We start from the raw sequence: 17,114 nt of genomic DNA, 5'->3' as shown, positions 1-17,114 counted from the left end.
GGGTGTTCCACCTTTTGGCTGTTGTGAATAACACAACCATGAATCTATGTGTGTGTTTTCCCTTCTCTTTTCTTTTTTAAACTTTTTTTTTTTTTTTAGAATTTATTTTTATTTTTTTGACAAAGAGAAAGAGATCACAAGTAGGCAGAGAGGCAGGCAGAGAGAGAGGGGGAAGCAGGCTCCCTGCCGAGCAGAGAGCCCAATGCGGGGCTCGATCCCAGGACCCTGAGACCTTGACCCGAGCCAAAGGCAGAGGCCCAACCACTGAGCCACCCAGGTGCCCCTGTTTTCCCTTCTCTTGATAGATACTGAGAAGTGGAATTTTTCAGTCATATGATAGCTACTACATATTTATTTAACCTTTTGAGGAACTGCCAGACTATTTACCTAAAGTGGTTATACTATTTTACATTCCCATTGTGTGAGGTTTCCAATCTCCGCATCCTCATCAACACTTCTGTTGTTTGTCTTATTTATTATAGCCATTCTAGTAAGCTTGAAGTTGTATCTCATTGTGATTTTGACTTAAATTTTCCTGATGGCTAATGACATTGAGCATCTTCTCATGTGCTTATGGCCATTTGTATATCTTCCTTGGAGAACATTCTATTCAGATCCTTTGCCCCTTTTTTTCAAACTTACTTTTTATGTTGGTTAGATTTTGAAAGGGGAAAGTTTCACTAATATATTACACAAATCATATTTAGGCTAAAATGTTGGGAACTAGGGATTTTTATTTTTCTTTGGTACTAGAGTCTAAATTGATTAAAACTTGTTTTTACTAGTTATTAGCAAGGGCTCTGTTACTGTATATAAACTCATAGGAAAAGACTTTTAGACTGTACTAATTCTTGTGCTTAGAACTTTTTTAGACATGAAGAGCACACCAATGTAGGTAACCCACAACTTACTGCTGGCTTTGCTATATCTCTCATGCCTTTTTAAATACCTATGCCTGAAAAAATGTCATGCTGTTAAAGATAATGATTAAGGTAGACTAGTAAGCTAGTTACTGATATAAGTCTTCTGTAACTTGATTCCTTTTTTTTCTTTTTTAATAGATTATTGATGTCATAGATAAGGAACTAATTCAACCTTTTGAGATTCTGTTTGAAGGAGTTGAATATATTGCCAGAGCTGGATGGACTCCAGAGGGAAAATAGTGCGTATGTTAAATTGTCACTCTTTTACAAGTAATTTAGAATCCAGAGCTTTAGAAATGTTTGTTACTGGGCCTGTCCTTGGGTTGAAGGTGCCTTCACATGTAAATTTGCAGAGTAGTTATTTCTGCACAGAGAATTTCTCCTGAGCTAAGTGAGCTTGCAGATTTGTAATCTTGTAAGCATAGGAGCATTGCATTTTCATTGTCTCTTACATAGCCAGTCATGGTTTCAGTACTTTCTGTGGTTAAATTGTATGATCTTAGGACTCACATGTAAGGACGTCTGCATTTTGTTATTATATAATTTAAGCAAAATTTTTGTGGATTTTATGTGAAGGTGATTATATATAGTTCCTAAGGTAGACAACAGGAATTTCACAAGACTGCCAGTTGTTGACACTAAGGGGAGAAAACAGTGTCGTAGGTCATATGTGGTTTTAGGAGTTTAAAAACAACCACTTTTAAAAAAAACTCTATTCAAGCCTAACTGTAAAAAATAAGTATAGAAAAAGCTAATACTTTTAATTAGCCATTTGTAAGTGATAATTTAACATCTACTAAAGCAGTCCTTTAATTGTGATTACAGAAATAACGGATGGGTACTAGAGGAGAGAGTAGGGAAATATTCATTTTCTGAGAGATGGCTTTATTTTTTGGTGCTTTTTTGTTTGTTTGTTTTGTTTAAATAGTGCTTGGTCCATTCTACTAGATCGCTCCCAAACTCGCCTACAGATAGTGTTGATCTCACCTGAATTATTTATCCCAGTAGAAGATGATGCCATGGAAAGACAGAGACTCATCGAGTCGGTGCCTGACTCTGTGACGCCACTAATTATCTATGAAGAAACCACAGACATCTGGATAAATGTATGTATGCTTTCCTGTACTTGGTTACATATTTTCTCAGAATGCTAAAGCAAGTGAAGTTTTATAGCAAACTATCAAAATGTATCTTTTAAATTCAGAGTAACCATGAATATTATTTTCTTAGTTTGAACATTGTAAATCAAAGTATTTGTAGATAGAAAGATGTCACTGAAATGACATCTCCCGGCTACAAATTTTCTCTTGTTCCTGGACACATCAGCTATTGAAAAACAGCCTCATCAGTGCCTCTGAGGAGGACCTGAGCAGAAATCTAGAAGAGATTTTCTCTTTTAAGTTGGCAAACTATACCAGAATTTACCAGTTGGGAGTGAGTTTATCATTTTCCAAGTTAGTGGAAAAAACTTAAACAAGATACAAAATAAATGAAGCCACATCACTTCTTGGCTGAGTACAGGCTTTATATGATTCACCCTTCAACTTTTACAGTATTTCTCTTTGGAAAAGAAAAGTCATAAAATTTTGGATAAGAATAAGATTCTGTAATAAGATTTATATCATTAAACCGCATGCCGTATTTCAAAAGATTATAGGGATAATGAGTAAGAAAAAGCTTTTGGCATAACAAGTAACATGGAGGACATGGGGAGATGGAGAGGAGAGGGAGTTGAGGGAAACTGGAAGGGGAGATGAACCATGAGAGACTATGGACTCTGAAAAACAACCAGAGGGTTTTGAAGGGGCGGGGGGGGTGGGAGGTTGAGAAACCAGGTGGTGGGTAATAGGGAGGGCATGTACTGCATGGAGCACTGGGTGTGATGCCAAAACAATGAACACTGTTATGCTGTAAATAAACAAATAAAAAAAAATAAAAATAAAAATAAAAAAGAAAGAAAAAGAAAAAGCTTTTGGTCATATTTTTCTTTTTTCACCATTTGGGAATGTTTATTTCTCAGTAATGAAGTGTGTGACTAAAATGAGATAAATCTGAAAGGACAAGACAGAATCTATATTGTAAATATACAGTACCCCTAGCACTGACAGTTACTTATGTTTCAGAATGTATTTATCAATTAATTCTTCTTTCTCTAGCTTAATTGAATTGTTTATATAGTATTTTCATTAATGTGTGTAGTAAATTAAGCTATTCATTTTACAGATCCATGACATCTTTCATGTTTTTCCCCAAAGTCATGAAGATGAAATTGAATTTATTTTTGCCTCTGAATGCAAAACAGGTTTCCGTCATTTATACAAAATCACATCCATTTTAAAGGAGAGCAAATACAAACGATCCAGTGGTGGGCTGCCTGCCCCAAGTAAGAAGTCCTTTTTTATTTAGAAAATACATCTGTATGTTGTGGGCAGAAAGTGGGAGGGGCAGGATAATATAATGCCCTTTTGTATACTTTATATACTTTATAAGCATCAGTACTTGCTTCATTAAACTTAATTAATTAATTAAACTTAATTGATTAAACTTAAACTTAATATGTAAGTGAAGCTAAAATATAAATACATATGTGAAATTACAGGACAGTGTTCTTGATGGCTATATAAGAATATTGAGTAATCTCTGGGAATGGAATTACTTATTTTTGCTTTCTACTTTTGCCTTGACTATAATTTTTAATTTGCTTAAAGTGAGCCAAAGTCATATTTAGACTGAAAAGGCTGTTTTTATTTATTTATTTTTTTTTGAAAAGGCTGTTTTTAAATGTTATTTGGTTTTTAGGTATTTTTACCTCCTCGTTTTGTTTTTGGTTTTTACATTACTTATTAATGAGAGAGAGTGAGAGAGAGCAGCATTGTGAGGCAGAGAGCACGAGTCAGGGAGAGGAGCAGAGGAAAAGGGAGAAGCAGCTTCCCCTCCGCTGAGCAGGGAGCCCAACATGGGGCTCCATCCCAGGACACTGAGATCATGACCTGAGCAGAAATCAAAAGTCAACTGCTTAACTGACTGAGCCACCCAGGCACCCCTCCTATTTTTTTTTTTCAATACTGTCTGCATCTACACTGAAGCTAATATGGTTATAGCTCTTCAGATTGATATAATTATGTTGTTATGTTGTTGACCATTAAATATGATGTCAGCTGGAGTTAATTTCTCTTTAAAAAGTGATTGTTGTCCTTCTGGGAAATAGAATACAGAATGGATATGTAAGCCTAGAAAAAGTGAAATGGTCTATCTATAGTTCTCCTGTTTTTGTTTTTGTTTTTTTAATTGAGTTACAGTTTTCTACTTTAATAATAGTTTGTTTTGGAATGGTAGGCACTTTATGATAATGTTATATGCTTAACTACCATTTGTAACTTAACAGACTCAACATAGGCATTTTTTTTTTTTAAAGATTTTATTTATTTATTTGTCAGAGAGAGAGAGAGAGCACAGGCAGACAGAGTGGCAGGCAGAGGCAGAGGGCTAAGCAGGCTCCCTGCCGAGCAAGGAGCCCGATGTGGGACTCGATCCCAGGATGCTAGGATCATGACCTGAGCTGAAGGCAGCCACTTAACCAACTGAGCCACCCAGGCGTCCCAACATAGGCATTTTTTTAAATTGTGGCAAAATATACATAAAATCTACCATTTTTACTATTTGAGTGTACTGTTCAGTGGCATTAAGTATGTTCATATTGTTATGCAACCATAACTACCATCCACCTGCAGAACTTTATTCATCTCCCAGAACTGAAACTGTTCAATAAATAATACCGTTTAGCTTATTGCTCCCTCCGCTCAACCACTAGCAACTACTTTCTGTCTCTATGATTTTGACTACTCTAGATACTTCATATAAATGGGATTATACAGTATTTGCCCTTTTATGTCTAACTTCACTTTGCATAATGTCCTCAAGTTTTATCCATGTCATAGCTCACGTGAAAATATCCTTCCTTTTTAAGGCTGAATAAATTCAACTCTATGTAGAGACCACCTTGTGTCTTCCATTCATCTCTCTGCAGACACTTGGGTTCCTTCCACATTTTGGCTATTGTGACTAACACTGCTATGAGCATGGGTGCACAGATAACCTGTTTTGAGACCCTGCTTTCAGTTCTTTTGGATGTATACCCAGAAGTGAAATTACTAGATCAAGGGGCAGTTCTATTTTTAATATTTTGAGGAACCACCATACTCTTTTCTGTGGCAGCTGCACCATTTTACATTCCCATTAGCAGTGCACAAGGGCTCCAGTTCATTAGCATCCTGGCCAACACCTGTTATTTTTCTGTGTGGTATGTTTGTGTGTTTGTTTTGATATAGCCATCCTAGTGAAGTGGTATTTCATTGTGCCTTTGATTTGCATTTCCCTAATGACTAATAACTGTGCATCTTTTCATGTGTTATTATCCATTTCTATATCTTCTTTGGAGAAATGTCTGTTTGAATTCTTCGCCAACTTTGCAAACTTTGCAAAAACTTTGTGTGTTTTTCTCAACAAGGCCTTTTAAATATCATTCTTATTTGGGAAACATGAGCTACAACTTAGGACTAACAAAATAAATACTGCCTATGACTCTGTTCCTTTCATCAGCCTAATTTTTTTAAGGCAGACTGGATCTTATATATCCAAGGCAAAGAATTTGTTCCTTGAGAGCCTTAGTTTAACTTGACCCTTAGTATGACATTGCCCTTACCAGCTCCTCTATTATTGATAAATTAAATTCACTTAAGAAATTTCAGAAATTTTAGTGCATGAGCAGCAGGGAAGGGGGAGAAACAGACTCCCCACTGAGCAGGGAACCCAATGCAGGACTCGCTGCCAGGACCCTGGGATCGTGACCTGAGCCGAAGGGAGATGCTTAACCAACTGAGCCACCCAGGGATCCTCCAGAAATTTTAGTGATGAAGATGGGTCAAAGAGCTGTGGATAGTAATTAATTAACTAAAACAATATTTGGGGAACAGTAATAAAATGTTGGTTACGTAAAATTTTATAATTTAAAATTTGAAGAATGTAGGAAGTTAATATTCGTCTCTAAATCCTGGCCTCTTTGTTCCCTCTCAGTGTCTCTTTCTGGGCCCCTCAGTTTATGTACCTCTTCTTTCCCTTCCGCTCCTTTCTTCTTAGACTTTCTTGCTCTAAATCTTCCTGTTTCCTTGATACCACTTCATCTTCCTCTTTCCTCTTCTTCTTCAAGTGGCTAGAATGTGAAACAATTAGTACTTGTTTCATATATATAAAATAATACTTATTTCTATATTTCCTGGACATAAAATTTAAAGTACTAAGTTGAATTTTTGTGTCTAAGAAAAAATCAATTTCTTTAACCTTACGGGGACCCTGGTTAAGACTCCCATACCATCTCACCATCTCACCATCTCAGCCTGTTCCTGTCTATCTCTTCCCACAATGCTACTAGGCAAAGAGAAATGGTTTCCATTTTTTAACCTCCTGCTTCAGCCACCAGCCACCTAGAGAGTTGTCTTCACCCAGACAGAATCTCTTAAAGACAAATGGGGCATGTTGGCATTTACTATGGTAATACCCAGTTTATTTTTGGCAGATGGGGAACAATTGTATAAAAATTTTTCTTTTGTGGCTTTTTAAGTAGTTTGTTGCATTTCTAGAGAAAATGCCTTGTCAACCCTTAGACTTCTAGGTCTAGGAATACAGTTGCTTTTGAGTTCTTTTCTGGCTTTGCCATCAGAATCTATTTTGCTGGGGCACCTGGGTGGCTCAGTGGGTTGGGGGCTCTACCTTCGGCTCAGGTCATGATCCCAGGGTCTTAGGATTGAGCTCCACATTGGGCTCTCTGCTCGGCAGTGAGCCTGCTTCCCCCTCTCTCTCTGCCTGCATCTCTGCCTGCTTGTGATCTCTGTCTGTCAAATAAATAAATAAAATCTTTAAAAAAATTTTTTTATTTAAATTTTGCTGTTTTTCCTTGATTGACATGGATCTTTCTACCATTATTCATTCCATTGTATTGTGAAGACTCATAACCTGGAATTTTTTTAACTATAGACTTTTTAAAAATTAAGGTGAAATTCACATAACAATTAACCACTTTAGAATAAACATTTTAAACAAATATTTTATTTTTTTTTTTAGAGATTTATTTATTTATGGTTGGGGAGGGACCAAGGGAGAGAGGGAGAGAGAGAATCTCAAGCCAACTCCTCACTGAGTGTGGAGCCTGTCTTGGGGCTCAGTCTCACAGCCATGAGATCATGACCTGAGCTTAAATCTAAATCAAGAGTCTGATGCCTAGACGACTGAGCCACCCAGGCATCCCTTGAACAAACATTTTTAAGGGAATAGTGGCAGGGCACCTGCCTGGCTTAGGTGGTGGAGCATATGACTCTTGATGTCAGTGTCTTGAGTTTGAGCCTCACGTTGGGCATAGAGAGTACTTTTTTATAAAAATTAAAACATTAAGAAAAATAGATGAACAGTGGTATTTAGTACATCCCTGCTGTTGTGCGGTCACCACCTATGTCTAGTTTCAAAACATTTTCATTATCCCAGATATAACTTGAATTGTTGAATCACTTTTGGAGAAAAGAGTTTTAGAGTAATGTTCTTTGTTGTTTCATTTGCTTATAGTCTGATACAGAGTGCTGAATGATAAATATGTTTACCTTTAGGTGATTTCAAGTGTCCTGTCAAAGAGGAAATAGCAATTACCAGTGGTGAATGGGAAGTTCTTGGCCGGCATGGATCTAACGTATGCTCTTTTATTTTCCTGATATGTTTGGTCAACATTTGCTGTGTTTATGCGGTGCAAAAAAGCTGTAGTACAACTTCATATGACCCCAGTGTTTTGACAATATTAAGTTAGGGCCTAGAAGAACTCAAGTTTTAGAAAGGAAGAATCTTAGTTTAAATTATAAATCACCCATTTTATAGCCCTGGTATTAGATGTGTTCTGGTTACTTAGGTTCACCATTTTCAAATATAGTGTTGCTACTTAAGAAGGAAAGGGCTGGTCCATATTTTCTGAGTCTGCCAAAGCTGTGAGTTGAGATATTGTTTGAAAATTATTTTTATATCTCTTATAGATGGCTCATGTCATTTCTGCTTTAGAAATTGCATTTACTACTTCTGAGGCAGTGCTTCTCTTTCACTTACCTGTTTATCTTATCGCACAAATTTAAAGTTTTATCCAGCACCTTCAAAGAGTGGTGGACATATAGACAGAGTGCAGGTTGATATGGAAAAGGAGGAAAACCTACCCTCTTTCCTCTTAGCATGCAGCTTTCTGTAGCAATTCAATGAATTCTAATTTTTTCTTCTTTTGCCTTTTATAGTACCTTGTGTTTTGTTTGTACTTTCAGTTAGGTGGTCAGTTTCCTGAGAACTCTAAGAACTCCACCCTTATGTGTGTGATACATTCAGTTAAGTTGATGTATATGCTACCAGGATTTAGGGAAGGCCTTTGATTTCCTCAAACTGACTTGGAGATTTATTTATTTATTTATTTTAAAGATTTTATTTATTTATTTGACAGAGAGATCACAAGTAGGCAGAGAGGCAGGCAGAGAGAGAGAGAGAGAGAGAGAGAGAGGGAAGCAGGCTCCCTGCTGAGCAGAGAGCCCCACGCGGGACTCGATCCCAGGACCCTGAGATCATGACCTGAGCCGAAGGCAGCGGCTTAACCCACTGAGCCACCCAGGTGCCCCGACTTGGAGATTTATTAAAGGATTATGTGTACTGGCTGCTGTAGAAGTCACTTAGTCCCCAAGGTGGTAAAGGAGAAAAAGTGAAGATCTGTGTCTCAGGTTTGGTTTTGTTGATTAAAAACTTTAGAATATCACAAGTAACCATTTAAGTCTAATTTCCACTGAGAGTCTCACATAGCCTTCTGGTTATATATCCAAATATATCTTTTCTGTCTAAGGACCTTTGATGTTATTATCATTTGAGAACAATCTTACTGTGGTGAATAAAAAATTATACTGTTGTAAAGTTCCTGCTGTGTAATCGTTGGATAATACTGAGGGAACCCACAGAATTGTATTTACATAGATCAGAATCTTATTTAATTTTCTTCTTTTTTTTTTCTATCATGCTTACTTATGTAATGTGTTTGTGTCTCTCTTTCTTACTCTTCCATATCCCCTCTATCCTGGCCTTATTATTTTTTTTTAATATTTTATTTATTTATTTGACAGAGATCACAGTAGACAGAGAGGCAGGCAGAGAGAGAGAGGAGGAAGCAGGCTCCCTGTTAAGCAGAGAGCCCGATGTAGGGCTCGATCCCAGGACCCTGGGATCATGACCAGAGCCGAAGGCAGAGGCTTTAACCCACTGAGCCACCCAGGCGCCCCTGGTCTTATTTTTTTTAAGTTACATTTTCCTCTGCTTTTGCCAGTGACCTTATTCCCACCCAAAGATTTTGAATGGCAATAAGTGGGTAAAGCTTTGAGCCTTTTAAGCCCATGTCCTCCTCAGTGTTGGGGAGTGGTTCTCAAAGTATGGCCCTTGGACTTGCTGCAGAGCCTAAGCATCGCCTGGGAACATTTTAGAAACGTAAATTCTTGGGTCCACTCCAGACCCTCTGAATCAGAAATTCTGGTGGCAGAACCCGGCAGTCTGTTTAACAGACCTCTCAACATGATTCTGACACTTCTGTTTAACAAAAGTAGTCACATGAAGCAAAGAAAGAACCTTTAAATCAGGGGTGAGAAATTAACCAGTAATTTCTCCAGTTTTGAAAGGTCAGCTGCTAGGTCAGGAGCAGAACCTATCCTGACCATTTGCGCAGATTAACACATACGTGTGAAACTTCATGAACGTTTGTTCTGGCATCTCCTCTCCCTTGTATCCTTTCTTTATATGTCACTACTTAATCTCAGCTGTGTTTCTTTCTATACCTGTGTGTGCTAAAATATAATTAATAATGAAGAAACAGCTTCTTGGAGAAAATGTGGCATTTAAAAATACTTGCTTTTGGAAATGTATCTGTGTTTTCTTTGCTGTGTAAAAAAATTTGAATTTCATTAAACACTGAGTAGGGTGGTAGAAGATTTTTTTAAAGGGACAATACAAGCCATTTATTTAGACTCCTATAATCTAAATGTTAGGTGAATATGTGAATATTAAATGACTTCAGCTGTGAGTTTACTTACAGTTTTTTTGAGTTCTGAATGAAGACTTAAAAGATTTTTTTTAAAGATTTTATTTATTTATTAGACCCAGAGAGAGAGATCACAAGTAGGCAGAGAGACAGGCAGAGAGAGATGGGGAAGCAGGCTCCCTGCTGAGCAGAGAACTTGATGCGGGGCTCGATCCCAGGACCTGAGATCATAACCTGAGCCAAAAGCAGAGGCTCAACTCACTGAGCCACCCAGGTGCCCCAAGACTTAAAAGATTTTATCCATACTTATTTATAAACTATACCAGTATTAAAACTGTAATTGAGTTCAGTTACTTCTCAACCTAGTAGATAAAGTACTTTTGCAAGTTTGTAAAAAAAAAGAAAAAAAAAAGTATTGCCTTAGACAATACCGCACTGAGAAATATACAGGATTCTAAAATTAGACTCTTTTACATATGCATGAATGGTTGACCTAAGCTGCAATATAGGTATGTTTTTTCCCTATGAAGTGTTGTAATTTTAATGAAATAACTCTCGCATTTTAAGAAAAGCCCACATTTCAGCCATATAGGAAACTAACAATAGCATGCAATTGAAATGCCCTTTTTCCTTGTGGACAAAATCTATTCTTAGGTAAAAGTCATAAGCAAAACCAGCTCAGGTTTATTAACATTGGTGGCAAAATTTTTTAAGAGGCACAAGTCAAAGGGTGACTCAAATGATTCTAAATAAAATTGGGAATTGTTTGTTGAATTACTAGGCTGGCCAAGGTCCTGCTAGCACTGATTTTTCTATTGTTTTTTTTTTTTTTACAGATCCAGGTTGATGAAGTCAGGAAGCTGGTATATTTTGAAGGCACCAAGGACTCTCCTTTGGAACATCACCTGTACGTGGTCAGTTATGTAAACCCTGGAGAGGTGACAAGGCTGACCGACCGTGGCTATTCCCATTCTTGCTGCATCAGCCAGGTATTAAGTGCCTGTTGGAAAAGAGTTTCCTATCATATAAAAACCTTCTGCTCATGTCATACTCCTTTAGAGTAATGTAAAAATCAGTGAAATTGGCCTGCTAAAGTCTGATCCTCTGAGGAAAAACTTTAAAAAGTCTACCTTTTAAAACAAAAAAAATTATTTGTTTATTCGAGTGAAAGCCAGAGAGTGCACACAAGCAGGGGGGAGGAGCAGAGGAGAGTGAGAAGCAGGCTCTTGACTGAGCAGGAAGCCTGATATGGGGCTCTCCCAGGACCCTGAGATCATGACCTGAGCCTAAGGCTGACGCTAAACCAACTGACCCACTCAGGTGCCCCTAAAAAGTCTACTCTTAACTTCAGCATTGTATATGGACATAAATGGTCCAACTGTAACCATACTCCCTACTCCAGGACAGATGTAGCACCTTTTTTATTTTTCCATGGGGAAAAAGTAATTGTTTTTCTCCTTTCTCTAGCATTGTGACTTCTTTATAAGTAAGTATAGTAACCAGAAGAACCCACACTGTGTGTCCCTTTATAAGCTGTCAAGTCCTGAAGATGACCCAACTTGCAAAACAAAGGAATTTTGGGCCACCATTTTGGATTCAGCAGGTACTCATTTTCCTGAACCTGATTTTATGCAGGATTAGTACATAAGTGCACTAAACCCATTTCATAGGTCCACATTTCTCAACTCTCACCACCACTTGGCCCTGAACTTGGCCCTGAGCTTCTGAGTTCTGATTGATCCCACCCTTCCTATTCTATCAGCCACCAGATAAGATGGGTTACCTCCCATTCCAAGCAAGAGCAGGTTTGGAAGGCCTTTTTGAAGTTTTTAAATTTCATTTTATTTTTTATTTAAGCAATCTTTACACCCATTGTGGGGCTCAAACTCATGACCCCTGGATCAGGAGTCACATTCTCTTCCAACTGAGCCAGCCAGATGCCCCTGGAGGGCCTTTTTGAAAATAAGAATAAATTAGTCACAGTATCAGCTAAGAAATGATTTGTTCACATGTGTGGGTAATTTCCCAGATAAATAGATGAAGAAAATGTACATGGAACTAGTAAGACTGAGCAGAGAAGCTGCAGCTTTAGGGAATAACCAGCTGGTAGCTTTCTTAACTTTTTAAGCACTTACAGTGGCCATTTTAGTAAAAGAACACTTGTTCTATAGGGAGTGAATAGCATTGTGAATTATCTATTTTTTAAATGCTTGATTTCTTAAACAAAAAAATTTATGTATCTTTAATCTAATTTTTCCCCAAATCCTTTTTCCTGTTAAGAATTTTCCCTCATGAATAGCTGCTGAGGGATTAAGAAACGAGTGCAAAACCACAGGGCATGTTCCAGTGTCCGCAGGTAGATTTGTAATATGGTGATGATCTCTGCTTAGACTGTGACATCATCCAGTGTACAGAGACTTAGGACAGGTCTGTAAAGCTTTGTTAAACCAAATACTGATCATGACTTCCATTTTTTTCTGGGTCCTGATTAGGCTTACTCTCCAGTGATCAGAAACAAATGTTTATTGAGCACCTGCTGTGAGCAAGTTAAACTGAGTTAAATTTGTGCTTCCAGTTTCTGGTCAGATTTTGGCTTAACCATCATTAAGTTACACTGAACCAAGCACAAAGTGTTTGTATACTTCTGCATCTAAACACCTCCTAGGCTCTAAGGATTATTCAGATTATTGTGTATCTCTTTTTGAAATAATTTAATATATATGTTCATTCAATTTTCTTTTTTAAAGATAAATGTTCTTGAGTAATTTCTTATCACCTGTAAGGGGGATGGTCATTTATTTGTGTGGGGGAGAGGGGTTGTGGGATCATGGTTTCTTGTCCTTGCTCTCAGATTGCAGAGCTCCCATAAGAACTTTTCTGTACTTTTTTGGTTATCTCCTCATAGGTCCTCTTCCTGACTACACCCCTCCAGAGATTTTCTCTTTTGAAAGTACTACTGGATTTACGTTGTATGGGATGCTGTACAAACCTCATGATCTACAGCCTGGAAAGAAATACCCCACTGTGCTGTTCATATATGGTGGTCCTCAGGTGGGTGTATTTCCTTATTTTATTTTATTTTCACTCCAATATAGTTAATATATACTGTTATATTAGTTTCAGGTGTACAGTATAGTGATTCAGCAATTCTATACATCACCTAGTGCGCATCATTACAGCTGCACTCCTTAATCCCCATCACTCATTTTCCCTGTCCTCCCACCCACCTTCGAGGTGGCATATTTGTATATATACGTGAGTGTGTTTAGGTGATTTGTTTTTTAAATGTCTAGTCAGTTCAAGTTAAGAGCATTGTTGGGCCTCTGCTGTTATTGACTTTAGCTTGTGTTCTAATTCCTGTTTAGAACTTGGGTTTTGTTACATGGCTAATTTATAAAGCAGTGTCAATTTCTTCATTTATGGTAGGACTGTAACTGTCATGGGGAATGGAATATTCATGTCAGCAGATAAATACGTTACCTTTTATGTAGAGAAGAAACTTGTTTAGGAAGTGAAATTAAGTAGTTAACTGTCTTGGTAAATAAAGAGTTTTAATAGATATTTTCAAAAGCCTTGGTAGCCTGATGAATTCCCCCTCTTCATTCTAAGTCTGTATCTCTCAAACAGACCAGAATTCTTTTACCATCTAGGTAAGACAACTGCTACAGTACCATTCAGCATTGTAAGAAATTTACACCTGAATTTTTCTTTTTCTTGATTAAATATTAGCATGTGAATATTAAGTAAATCCTGTTGACTATCAGAGTAAGGTATTTGGGGTATGTGCATTGGTTAATTGGCACTTTTAAAAATGTTTATTGATTATATTATCTTACTGTTGGGCCCTTAAAGAAATAGAATATAGTTATCCTGTTTTTATAATACAGCTCTTGCCTACATAAATATCCTTTATAATTATATCCAGTTAATCAATATCTGGAAAGGTATCTGGATGCTAAGACATCCAAAAAGTAGGGACCCCTGGCTGGCTCAGTCAGCAGAGCACGTGACTATTGATCTTAGGGTCATGAGTTCAAGTCCCACCTTGGGTGTAGTACTTTAAAAATAGAAAAAAGAAGAAAAATACATTAAAAAAAACATAAAAGCAAAATAACTGCATAAGCCCTAAAATCTCAGCAATGACAGTCATAGATCAAGTTAAATCACTTTGCTATCGTTAAGTGTGTTTTATAAACAAAACATGATTCACATTTGTATTATACTCATCTATACATAAATGATAAACAAAACTATAAATAGTCAAATTAGCCTTCTGTTAAAAACTTGAAGCCAAATCTTTGTAAACTTTAAAAAAAAAGTCTTGGGGTGCTTGCATGGCTCATTTGGTTAAGTATCTGACTCTTGGTTTTGGCTCAGGTTGTGATCTCAGATTCATTAGTTCGAGCCCTAGCCCTCTACTTGCATACTCTCTCTCTCAAATGAATAAATACTTAAAAAATAAAGGCTTAAACAAAGAAATTTAAGAAAGAAATTATAAGACACTCTCAGAAGCTTTACATGTTTTGGTATATTATTTTTATATTAAGGCTAAGTAAGTAAGTAAGTAAGAAGTAAGTAAGAAGGATGTTTCTCCTTTCCAGTGAAGAAATGATATATGATATATGTGACAAATACACTTTAAGACTAACTGGTTATGTGGATCTTTAAGACTAGAGGATTCCTCTACATTATTCCTTGTTACTAATTATGTTTTAAAAGCCACAGGAGGTGCCTGGATGGCTCAGTAGGTCAAGCATCTGCCTTCAGCTCAGGTCATGATCCCGGAGTCCTGATATTGAGCCTGCATCAGGCTTCCTGCTGGTTGGGGAACCTGCTTCTCCCTCTTCCTTTGCCACTCCCTCTACTCGTGCTTGCTCTCTCTTTCAGAGAAAAAAATAATAAATAGGGCACCTGGGTGGCTCAGTGGGTTAAAGCCTCTGCCTTCGGCTCAGGTCATGATCCCAGGGTCCTGGGATTGAGCTCCACATCTCTGTGGGGAGCCTAATTCCTCCTCTCTCTCTGCCTGCCTCTCTGCCTACTTGTGATCTCTGTCTGTCAAATAAATAAAATCTTTAAAAAATAATAATAAATAAAAATATTTTTAAAAGGTTTTTTTATTTACTTTACACAGAGATAGAGGGCACAGTAGGCAGAGTAGCAGGCAGAGGGAGGGAGAAGCAGGCTCTCTGCTGAGCAGAGAACCCGATGCAGGGCTTGATCCCAGGACCCTGGGAGTATGACCTGAGCCAAAGGCAGCCGCTTAACCAACTGAGCCACCCAGGCACCCCTAAAAATAAATTTTTATTAAATCTTATTATTATTCCAAATCATGTTCGTTCTTGGTGTATATTCAGGTCAAAGTGGGAATCTACTGATTGGCAACAGTGTCACAATTTGTAACATGAATTACTTTGTCACTAAAATGCAGCAATATCTATAGTTGGACAAAAGTGAAATCCAAGAAAAGCAAATATATCTGATTAAAGTCATCTAGGCTTAGTTCTTTGAACTCTTTATTAATAACAGCTGTATGTTTTAAAATGTTTAACAAATCCTTGTGATGTTTCGTATGTGCTAGACACTGTTTTATAAATACAAATGAACGAGAAAACGGGCTGAGTGATAGCGGGACACAGGTTTGGTAGAACTGGTATTGAAGGAGACTTCTGAATTCTCATTGGCAAGGGCCATTATGTTTAAGTACCTTCCTTCAGAAATAGCAGACCTCTGGCTGCAAAGGCACAAACACTGGCTCTTGGGGCACATGTTCGTATCAGGTAGTTGGGCCAATTTTGTGTGTGAAAACAGGCAAAGAAGTGAAGTAGTTTTCTTTTAAGATTTATTTATTTGAGAGAGAGAGTGAGTTCAAGCACATGGGGCAGGGAGGGGAGGAGTGGGGCAAAGGGAGAGGAAGAGAGAGTCCTCAAGCAGACTCCCTGCTGAGCACAGAGCCAGACATGGGGCTTGGTCCAGGACCCTGAGACCAAGAGCTGAGCAGTAACCAAGAGTTGGACACCCAACCGACTGTGCCACCCACGGACCATGAGGTTGTTTTCTTTAAATACTCATTTTTGTCTTCTATGCCTACTATTTCTTTTTTCAACTCCTTTCCTTTTTGCCCCTCCTCCCAAGAGAGAAAGGGAAAACACTGTTAACTATACTGGAATTAAAATTTTTTTAAAAATTTTTTTAAAAGAAAGGGAAGACATCATTCTCCTATCTTCATTTTTCATTCATTCATTCAGCAAAAAGTCATTGAGTTCCTATTATGTGGCTATTGTTCTAGGCTGTGACAATACCGTAGCAAACAAATCAGACTAATGTCCCACCCTCATGGAGTTTAATGAGGAAAATAATAAGTGACTAGATATATAAATGATATAACAATATAATGAAAGTGCTATGTATAATTATTGGGAAAGGGGATGGCAAAGAGACTAAAATGGGAGTTCTGGTAGGAAGTTCAGGGAAGGTCTCTGTGGGTATGTACGTAAGATGAGGAGGAGTGAATCACCTTAAAGATCTGAGGGAAGAGCATTCCAGACGGAGAGAACAGTAAATGTCAAGGTCCTGGGGATTAGAATCAAGTTGGTATAGTTGATAATAAGGTTAGAGTATAGTGTACAAGTAGGGATTTGGTATTAGGTGAGGTCAGAGAAATATAGCCAAGGGCCAGATAATATAAAGTCTTAAAAGGCAATGGTAAGGATTTTAGAATAAGGTCTAAACTCTTTACCAGTTGGAGGGAGATAAGCTATAAAGTCTTATGTAATTTACATTTTAAAATCATCCCTCTGCTACCGTGTGAATAGACTGTAGGAGGACAAGAGTAGAAACAGGAAGACCAGTTTTGCAGTTGCTACAGAAGCACTGGATATCCAGAAATTCAAAAAGAGAAGATTCTTTCTCCCTCTGCCTGCTGCTCCCCCTGCTTATGCTCTCTCTCTCTCTCTGACAAATAAGTAAATAAAATCTATACACAAAAAGAGAAGATTTCTTTACACATAGCATGCACAACCTAGTCTATCCTAATAAATGCTCAGTATGTATTTATTGTGTGAAGATAGTGTTGATTCTTATTTAAATTGCTGAATTGGTTTTCCTGT

At 37.6% G+C, this 17,114-nt stretch overlaps 1 protein-coding gene across 3 annotated transcripts in view; it reads left to right on the top strand.

Annotated features, from left to right (window-relative positions):
* Window positions 1-17,114, top strand: part of DPP8 (dipeptidyl peptidase 8) — a 63,915-nt gene that overhangs the window by 33,378 nt on the left and 13,423 nt on the right. For all 3 annotated transcript variants that reach the window (XM_046008644.1, XM_046008645.1, XM_046008646.1), the window contains exons 10-16: window positions 1,062-1,162; window positions 1,852-2,029; window positions 3,147-3,306; window positions 7,577-7,656; window positions 10,845-10,997; window positions 11,476-11,611; window positions 12,914-13,059. In XM_046008644.1, the coding sequence (XP_045864600.1) occupies window positions 1,062-1,162; window positions 1,852-2,029; window positions 3,147-3,306; window positions 7,577-7,656; window positions 10,845-10,997; window positions 11,476-11,611; window positions 12,914-13,059 (954 nt within the window). The remainder of the gene's footprint in view (window positions 1-1,061; window positions 1,163-1,851; window positions 2,030-3,146; window positions 3,307-7,576; window positions 7,657-10,844; window positions 10,998-11,475; window positions 11,612-12,913; window positions 13,060-17,114) is intronic.

This window comes from Meles meles, chromosome 6 (assembly GCF_922984935.1).
Source record: "Meles meles chromosome 6, mMelMel3.1 paternal haplotype, whole genome shotgun sequence".
NCBI classification, from domain to species: domain Eukaryota; kingdom Metazoa; phylum Chordata; class Mammalia; order Carnivora; family Mustelidae; genus Meles; species Meles meles.
The sequence above is the reverse complement of the archived record's forward strand: the minus strand, read 5'-3'. Positions and strand labels throughout refer to the sequence as shown.